The sequence below is a fragment of the Myripristis murdjan genome, chromosome 4 (assembly GCF_902150065.1).
Source record: "Myripristis murdjan chromosome 4, fMyrMur1.1, whole genome shotgun sequence".
Lineage (NCBI taxonomy): Eukaryota > Metazoa > Chordata > Actinopteri > Holocentriformes > Holocentridae > Myripristis > Myripristis murdjan.
Genome location: NC_043983.1, coordinates 20998458 through 21008797, shown reverse-complemented (window position 1 = coordinate 21008797; position 10340 = coordinate 20998458). Strand labels below are relative to the sequence as shown.

Sequence of the window (10340 nt, the reverse complement as noted above, 5' to 3'; positions counted from 1 at the left end):
ATGGATTTATGGTGCAGCTAAACCTCCAAACTTGAACAGTTACACAGCCTGATAACATGCATTTGATATACAGCATTTTATTTTCAAAAATGCAAAACCTAAATGCTATAAATTAAAAAAAAAAAAAAATGCAATTATACAAGTAATACTAGCAATTTTCCAGTCCAGTCAACTGAGCACAGACAAAAGAGGTCTACAAAATAAAAACATAAATTTGGCAAAGCAAAGTTCATTGTTCGTATGGCAGTTGCAGGGAACAGGACATATACTAGGCCAGCTGGGGTCACTCCCAATCAGAGGGATTGATAGATTGGAGAAAAAAAAAAAGCTAATCAACACCAATGAATGAGTACCCTGATGAGTTTTAGCGGAGGGAAAGGATCAACAGGGAGGACACAATAAAACTAAAACAGCCTAACATTTAGCCAATAGTTCAGCAGTGAATCACCAACTATGGCTTTTCTTTTAGTAAAGGAATGGATTTAAAGACATTAGACAAACAGGCTGATCCGCTGAGGCTGCATTCAGTTCATACAGTACATCACATGTAACCTTCTGAAGAGACAGAGCAGCCTTGAACTGTGACAAACCAACAAACCTGAGCAGAAAAACCAAGGATAGGTTTTAATAAAAAGCCTGACTGACACTGCAGTGAGTAAAATGCTGCTTTTGTAAAGGTGACCCAGCTTCTTGTGTGTGTTTGCTGCAAAATGAGGCAAACATGGCACTTGCACGATGGAGCTGCTCTGTGCAGAATTGACTCTGGTGTGAATATGGTTCCACTGTGTAGCCTCCAAACATAAATGTCACTAACTCACTCTTTTACTCACACAACCACTTTGGTCTCTTTTACAGACTACTTGCAGGGCTATTAGACTCCTAAAAAGATGAAAAAACCTCACAATATATATCCAGTCTGTTTGCCTTGCAAAGATCAGGGTGCAAACTCACAGATGATGCATTTGAAGACTATAGCCTCCCTTCTCAGAAAAAAAAATATAAATCTATCCACATCATGTTAGTGAGGCAAACCTTCATCAAATTAATGGAATGACAAATTACATGTATCTACAAATGTCATTAATTATCACAATAAATCTCAATATACTGATTCCAAAATTCACTCAAATTTAAAGTGACAACACAGACATGAGCCTAATCAGAACATGCCTCATTTCAAGACTGTGAAATTACTATCAATAAGTACATATAAGTCTACAGGAGCCAGTTTATTTTAAAAAAAATAAATAAGAAATAACGGCTTATTTAAACTAAGTTGCCATAAAAACAGCTTTCATTCTGTATTTTCTGGCATCTATTCATTCTGTTTTCCTGTAGAAAAGTGGGGCAGGCTGTGTCCCCTCGGTGGCTTAATGAGCTGCAAGTTGCGATGCGCTTGTTTGAGTTCATTTGAAATAAATTTTATAGGGCAAGACAACTCCACCCACCCGGACATGCACCGCGTCAAACCACCCGGATAAAACCAGACACAGAGCGGAGCTTGGCGCGTTTGCCTTCAAAATAAAAGCGCAACTATCCTAAAATAAATAATAATAATAAAATATTTGCCGAAACAAACCAAACCTTTGTCGAAAATCTATACGTTAGCCAATGTGTAAGGTTTTTAAAATTTATATTACATGGAAAAAACATAGTTTATAATTGAAATGAATTGTAATTGAAGATGTTTTTTTGCTGATCAATAGATGAAATCAAGAGTGAAACTTTCGGTACCTTTCATTTGCATGTGAAAAGGGTGCGAAATTAATGTGGTTTGACTTTCGAGGAAGAAAAATTTGCATAAATAGCATATGCATGCTTTTGTAAATAACCAGCGGTCGGTGTAGCTTTTATTTTGGAAATCCTGACTGGTCCCGGAAGTGATATTTGTTTATTTCCTCGCTGGCTTGATCCCTCGGCTGTGGGGACGGGAGGACCAGCCAGTGAAGTTGGAAGAAGTTTGGCCGGCTGTGTTGGCTGTTTTCCTTGAACAATGCTTGTCGGGGCGCTCGCTGTGTTAATCACCTTATTCAGCTTCATTGAGAGCAAACAAAAAGACTTTTATACTTTCAAAGTAGTCAACAGCAGAGGGAGATTAGTGTCCCTTGAGAAATACCGGGGCTCGGTAAGTCTGGGCTTTGAGCGTCAGCAGCTTTACTTATAACAGATTTACATTTTACACCAGGGATGTAACGCTGTCTTTGCATGCAATCTCTCCCTTTGCATGCAACCCGGGTGCATGTGCTGTGTGTGCTGGATGGGAATATGTGCGGAATTAAGCCAAGTAACATTTAGCTTGTGGGAGTGTATGAATGATGTGGAGGAGTTTGCCTGCAGCTTGTTCTCTGGGTGTCCATCATAGCCCATGTTAGCCTACGTGGCAAGAGGCCCTTAGAGCCCCACACCAAGGTATGGCCTTATACATTATTATGAGAGATAGAGCCTGGTATATCATCTTCTTCTGACTATAGGCTGACATCAGCAACCATCACCAGCATCTCATGCATTTGACTGATTTGCCTATTTAAGATTTACACAGCCAAGCATACCTAGTCACATAGTACCTAGTAACAAAATTAATTAGTATGTAGTCATGTTAGTAGGTGAGTTTCTGCACAGAACAGTCAGCCTAATTCATTCATTATTTTATTAATTCAACATTTTCTGTAGTCTGCATTGTTTTCCTGTAATTGCTATTCATATTATCATTAGTAGTAGTAGTAGTAGTAGAGGTGGTAGTAGTAGTGGTACAAATAGCAGTGGTAATGTATTTTGTTGTATATGTTTTACTGTAATAATAGTCTGTTATAGGGATTTTGTTTCTGTTTGGTGTGTGCAGTTTCCATGTCTTTGTAAGATGTTAAGACCACTTGTGATTGCCTCATCATGACACTAGATGTCAACACTGGATAATGGGACCACCAGAGGATTGCTGGCACCTTGTAGGGTGTGAAGACGGGTCGGGGGTGGGGAGTGGAGGACTGAGACAGTGCATGCTCTTACTTTTGCAGTGATATGCCACTCTTTCCTCCTGTGCACAGGCATGATGGCCCCTGTCCCATTTTTTAATGAGCTATAGCACAAAGCTGGATAACCTATGCATTTCCTTACTCTTCCATACTCACCTGTTTCTTTCTACTATGCCTGCACAGGTCCACCTTGATCTCCTCACTAACACTTAACATCCAAAAGGTAAAAAAAAAAAAAAAAAAAAAAAAAAAAAAAAAGAGCAAAAATACATGACTGATTGGAGACATGCAAAATCATTAAAAATTCATTTGCTATTGTCTACATTTTTTCATCAAGCACATTTTACTACCTGATTGAGACAACCAAAATTGCAGTGATTGAGGCAGACATTTAATCAGTGAGTAATTAATTGTTTAACTCCACAAGGAGGGACAAATAGTTGAGAGGCAGGATGCAGTGTTCTGCAGGAGTGAACAAGTTTGGATTTATACTTGAGGGGAAGATAATATGGTAACATGCAGAGAAGTTGTGCAGAGACTGAAAAGATGCTTACGAATGCAGTGTCATGTTTGATATGCTGCATATTACTTTTTCTCTTTGCATTTCATTAGCCTGGCCTTATCATAATAGTCTGTGCTCGATAGACAAATTAACATTGACTAGCCAATTTATCTGTCCAGTGCAATCCAGATTGGCACGCAGACGGCAATTTTGTCACCACACTTCTTTGGCAAACAAACACAATGTAATTAATTGCACACATATACAAAAGGATGTAATAATTTTCCTTACATAACAAAAAACTATTAAAAATAATTTTAAAAAAAGTTTTACAGATATCATGATTGAGAGAGAGAAATAACATACAAATTGATTAATTTAAACTTCACATTATTAATTATTTGTCAGTTCATTTTTCTGTTTTGCATGGGGTTGGCTTTAAATACACATTAATGGCCATGTTTGTTGATGGTAGAGTTAAAAATAAATGTTTAAAATGCATTATTAATTTGCCTCTTGCAGCTGCTGTAATGTTCTGTTTCAGATTAAGGGATTTACCACTAAGTATGTTTGAGATTGACTGAGATTGTATCACTGAAGACTTGAACAGGTTATTTGTATAAGTTATTTATTGTTTTTCCAGGCATATTGTAATGCTGTGATTTCACCGTCAAATTTGCAGTTTAACTTCAATTCCAACTTTTTAACTACATTAATTAAATTAAAGGAGGAAAACAAACTCCTGAGCAAATTTGTGACCGTCGCTCCATTTCATGCATAACAACATTAAAGGGCACTTTTAGGGTAATCTTGTTTACAATTTACATTTTAGCTACTTTTTACAGTTTTACAGTTTATCCAGAGAAACTTAGATTGGCAGTCATAGAGAATTAACAACAACAGTAACACGATAATGCTACAGCCTTGTGTTTTGTTCTGTGATTCAATAAACCCTCACGATGTTCATTTATTTATTGTTTGATAAAACCATAACTGCAAGGGCACACAACACAATTATGTTTATTTTGACTGATGAGTGGAATGAATTCTGTGGCTATAGATCCGTGTCAAGGTGAAGGTAGGCAGCCATTCAGGATCCTCTTCACATACTGTTGTGCGTTGTCCATAAACATAGTTGTTGTACATCTCTATCTATCCATTCAGTCTTTTATTTCACATATGCCTTTACCCGAAATGCCTGCAACTCATAATAAACATAATGTCTTTAACAAATGGATTGCAGGCACAGAGCCTCTCATACAGGTTATGTTGAATGTTATGTGCTGTTTTCAGTCTCACTTAATATAAATATTGATTGTTGTGTGGTCACAGTGTGAGAACTGCATCAGTGCACTGCTGTGATTTTAGGTGTCCTTGGTGGTGAATGTGGCCAGCGAGTGCGGCTTCACTGAGGAACACTACACAGATCTGCAGCAGCTCCAGCGGGACTATGGGCCCTACCACTTCAATGTGCTGGCCTTCCCCTGCAACCAGTTTGGCCAGCAAGAGCCGGGCAGCGACAAGGAGATTGACAACTTTGTGCGAGGCGTCTACGGAGTCTCCTTTCCTCTGTTCAGTAAAATTGCTGTGGTGGGAACTGGAGCCAATAACGCCTACAAGTACCTCGCTGGTGAGTAAGCTGTGGTGTTGTGGAGGGTGCTGACCTTTGCAGTCTCATGAACACACACTTGCTGTGCCTCTCCACCTATGTCTGAATGTGTGTGTAGGAAATAGGGATGATGAAAGTGACATAAAACTGGTCACATGAACAACATCCATCACATCCAGATGGGTGACAAATTAAAAGAAAATTGAACATTAATTGTTGAGGAGCTGGGCCATGATGAGCCACCTGAACAACTTCAGTGCCACAATCTATTACACATACTTTTAGAAATGTTCCTTTATTATTATTTCTTCAGTCAGAGTGATGATACAGTTGTTTGAGCTGCTGTGACACACAGTATCTATAGTAATTTATACTTCATAAAATGCCTTGTTCTGCTTTTCATTTGTTGCAGAGTCATCTGGAAAGGAGCCTGACTGGAATTTCTGGAAGTATCTTATCGATGTAAATGGAAAAGTAGTGGATGCATGGGGACCGAGCGTTTCCGTCAAAGAAATCAGACCCAGAATAGCTGAAATGGTACGGCAAATAATCTTAAAGAAGAAAGTGGAGCTTTAAACCCGATGCTTCAGTACAACGGACGAGGACCGTGCGCCTAGAAGAATTAAAAATTTTTGCCATATGTGCTCAGCGATACTTTGTGATTTATCAGCACAAAATTCAGTCTCTCTGTTTCTTTGTACAGCACAATCAGGCTATGTAAGAACAAAACAAAAATCTGAAATCACACAATGAAACCAACGCCTGACTGCCTTGTAAAAGCACTGATTTAAGAATGCATAAAACACCACTACGTAAATGTCTAGTTTTATCACAGGTGCTTGACGTTTGTACAGTATTTGCAATATTACAATACTGATGATGTTGTTTGCCACAGTGTCAGGCCAGTTGTCTGTTTGCCTCTTTGTCAGTTGTGAGGCTCATGTGTGTTTGTTTGTTTGTTTTTTATTCATTCAGGTTCTTTGTGGAATAAATCCTGACTGTGATGAGAACGGTGTCTTGCTGCTGAGTTAATGTTACACTAGTATTTCTAGGTCAAATTCAAGGTAACAGAAGAAGTTAGGTCTCTACAATATTCCACAGATGTAAGTGCACGGCAGAGGAGAAAGCATGAAATTAACATAAATGTCCACAGTTCATTAGTTTATTTGACAGGGACAATGCACAGCACAATAGTCAAGGCATAGATGGGCGACTAGTGAATTTGCATCTGTATTCCCTGGGTAGGAAAACATTAAAACAACAACAATTAACAAACTTAACAAAAAAAAGCACCTCCAATATTACATACTTTCATAGAAAATATAAGTAACGTAATGTACTCCATCAGTTGCAAGGTGTTTGATCAGTGATGACATAGCTGATTTGATTTAAGCCACATTTATATGCTGCTTCGAAATGCTAAAGTTTGAGCACTCTGATGTAGGGATTTTCATGTACCTGCTGCTCTGACTGAGTTCACAGGCAGAATTGTCAGAGGGCAGAGATATGGGGAAGGATATGAAGCAATTTCTTAAGAAGGCTCCATCATGAGACGACTAAAAGACTGGAAATACCCAGAGTTGGTCCTTCAAATAAATGGAGCGAGAACAACCTTGGTAAATAACGAGACCAGGAACCCAAGGGCCACTCGGACACAATTTGAGATCCTCGACAGCAGTGATGGCACATGATGCCAGAGTGAAGCCGCACCTGAACATATCACAGCATGCCTGGAGCTTGAAATCCCCAATGTGAAAGACTGAGAACATAATAGTTATTTGTAATCTGGTGAAATTAAATCAATAATGACAAACTGATTTCTGTGGCTATAATTCCTACTGTTATATTTGTAGAAACTGTGCTGTATATATACAGTATAGTTTCTGCAATACAGAGGCAAGGTGAGAGGAGAGGCTTTTTCAGCAGCAGAGTGGTTATTTTATATATGGTTACTATGTAAGGTAAAGATACTTGGCTCCTCCAGGATAAAGACTCTTGATATACAAGTGAAACAGCCTCAGAAGAAGAATGTGAATGTCCCTGAGTGCCTCAGTCAGTGCACATACTTGAATGCCATTGATTTGACTGATAAAAAAAGAAAGAAAGTGAATCACAGATTGCCTCCACCCAACCAAGCTTGAGCAAATCTGTATGTTAGAATAATAAAATATTTCAAAAGTCATATGTCAAGCTGACACCGACATCTAAGAAAAAAGTTATCTTTTCCAAAGCGGCTTCTACAAAGTATCGTCTACTCTTAAATGAGATATCTCTGCATTTCATTTGAAATTTGGAAAATAATAAATAAAAATACATTTTTGTTAGGTTACACTGGGTATTTTGTATAAGTGGCTTTCCATAAATCCAAATAAATAAATACAACATTAGAAAAAATTCTGCTGAATCCATTTTGTATGCAATACCACAAGATGCAGAACAATTAGCAACATGCAAAACACCCAAAATGGCACATTTTCCCAAAACAGTAGCATTAGTTTCATATCTAGCATGATAGTAGGTATGGGGTACATATTCTGCCTTTTGGAAATCAGCTGGCTCAAACAATTGCTCAAAGTGAAACCAAAACAAATAAGTTGTTGTGCATCCTTCAAACCAATTTTTCAGCTTTGTGTTGCCACTCAAAATCATGCTGCTGTATCTGCTTCATTCATTTTGGAGCAGTATGCTTGGTGAAGCACCCATTCTCGCAATAGGGAAGGAATTAATGGCCCAGGCTGGGTGGATGTGTAACAGCTGTATGGAGGAGCAAATAGCGCTACATGGATAAGAATCTGAGTCATCACTTTAAAGGCAGAATGAGTAGGATTTCCCATAAAAACAATGTGTAGAGTCATACAAAAATAATCCCTCTTAATCATCACTTATGACCCATAAGAAGTGTGTACCGGTGTGTGTATCTGCAGAGACCCTGTCCTCTGCCTGGATTTTCTTGTTGTGTTGAGCTCAGGACTCTTCACACAGTGCCAGCTCGATAGCACAACATCCAATGGGAAGCTATGAACATGGCAGAAAAAAGGGAGTATAGTGAGGCGAAACACAAAGTGGACAAAGCTCAATCAGCTTGGGTTGGCTGTCACCCACTGGCAAGCGCTGAGGGCGAGGATGAGGATGAAGAGCGATGCAGTGTTGGCCTTTTTTTCTGTTGGACAGGTAGGTGCCAGTTGGCCAATTTTTTTTCCTTAGATGGCGATGGTACATTTTGGCCAGGCGTTTCATTCCATCACCATCCAAGGAAAGGAAAACTTGCTGCCGGCGGAAAGTTGTGTTAACAAACCACACCAACAAATCCCACTGATTCTGCCTTTAAGTACACGACTTGAGTAAATGTACTTAGATCCTTTCCACCTCCGTCAGTGTCCACAAAGTCATCCTCCCATTCATTCAAACACATTAAAGCTCTGTCTTTTGGTTAATGCAAAAATCAAATCTTGGGCCTCTTTATTTTTTCTGCTTTGTGGGGGTTTATTTGGATTTATGATTTGTGCTCCAGGACAGAATGACCTTTTAAAAGATTTTAGAGACAAACAGCTCTTATGCAGCTCCTTCTCCAATCTAAGCAGCACCGGTGTCAGCACATTCAATATGGGAGCTGCAGGTTAAATGAGTAGCAACAGGAACAGGCACAGGTTCTACAACCTAATTCTGGAAAATCGAAAAGTCTGTGTGTCTACAGAGTGAACTCAGTGAACCCAGAGTTTTAGATAATGGAGGACAGACAGCTCATCATTAATTTTTTTCATTTGTCTGACTCATTTTGTCTCACAAGTTCAACAATTTAACTTCTGATTATCAGTAACCCTCATACAAAGAGAGAGAGAACATAAATGAGTTTGTTTCTCACTTCTGTTTTATCTCCAGTTTACATAATGTGTTACATAAGTTTCCACTAAATATCAATTTCAAGGCTAACTTATGAAGTATAACATCATTTTAAATTATCTGGTAAAAGCTTTGTGTATACAATGTCTGCACTAATCTTGCAGAGACTCTGTTGAGCAACACTGCAAACATTTGATAGCTCATACAACCATGACCCATTCAGAGTTAATGTATTTTAAATTTCCTATTTTGATGATTAAAAAGTTCATCATCGCAGACAACTGCTACCTTCAAATATATTGCAAAGTTTTCATTTTTTAAATTTAAATAGATTAAATGAATAAATAAAATAGACAATAATAAATAAATAACAAACTCAACTCGACAACAACAAAATTAGCAATAATAGGGAGAAATAAAAAAAGAGTAGATAAATGATGAAAGAGGTAAAACGAAAGAGGGGGTGTGTGGTGTGTGTGTGTGTGTGTGTGTGTGTGTGTGTGTGTGTGTGTGTGTGTGTGTGTCAGTGGGGGGAAGATAAGTGCCTATCTACTGCAAATCTTTTGTTAGAGTAATATAATTAGACATTCTACCAAGTCTGTCTATAGGCTTGATCTTGTTTATTTTTTGTATGTCATCTCTAATTATATGTGTTAGTTTTTCAGTATCTAGAGTTTGTAATATTGTTGTCAACCACAGTTTTATTTTTATTTTTGATGGATTTTGGTGTTTCCACATCCTCGTTTCCTGCTTCATGGCTGTCACTCGCAGTATGTTAAAGTGACGCATGTCAGTGGTGTTTACTGGCCCTAGTAAATTGATTCCCAAGTCATTTTCTGGGCTAAAATGTTCTTCATCTCAAAACTATTCATAACAGTTTTCTGAACTTCCTCCCAGAAAGGTGTTAATTCTGGCCACTTAAAAAAAAAAGAATAATTTGCCTTTTTGGTCTCCACATCATCTCGAACAGCTTGTCCCTACTTGGGCATAATATTCACCAGGTGTAATTAAGTATCTTATGCTCACTCTCCAAGCAAATTCCTTCCAATATTTGGATTGTGACGACTTAAGATTTTTTTAAGGAGCCTTTCCTAATTTCTAGTTCTTTTCCCCATTTTTATATTACCTGATTGTCTACAGTTGTAACTTTTGCATCATTTTATATATATTTGAAGCTTTTTCTTTTGCTTTATTTCTATTCTGAGTCATGTATTGTATTAACTCATTTGCTGGTTTATCCTCCTCTAGGTGTCTCAGGAGGTAACTTCTCACCTGTAGATACTTAAGAAAAAGTTTCTGATCCAGCTCATATTTTGATTCTATGATTTCAAATGAGTCTGTTGTATTTTTTTCATATCCTTTTGTCGTATTTTGTTAGTCCTGTTCGGAATAAAAAAGTCAGGGTGCACCATTTCTCTAA

The 10340-nt window shown here is 38.0% G+C and overlaps 1 protein-coding gene across 1 annotated transcript; it reads left to right on the top strand.

The window, feature by feature from the left end:
* The first annotated feature begins 1905 nt into the window (after nucleotides 1–1905).
* Nucleotides 1906–6090, top strand: gpx7 (glutathione peroxidase 7). Its single transcript, XM_030049350.1, has 3 exons — nucleotides 1906–2125; nucleotides 4840–5101; nucleotides 5493–6090. Exons 1-3 carry the CDS (start codon nucleotides 1994–1996, stop codon nucleotides 5654–5656), a joined length of 558 nt encoding a protein of 185 aa, XP_029905210.1. The 5' UTR covers nucleotides 1906–1993; the 3' UTR covers nucleotides 5657–6090.
* The last annotated feature ends 4250 nt before the right edge of the window (nucleotides 6091–10340 follow it).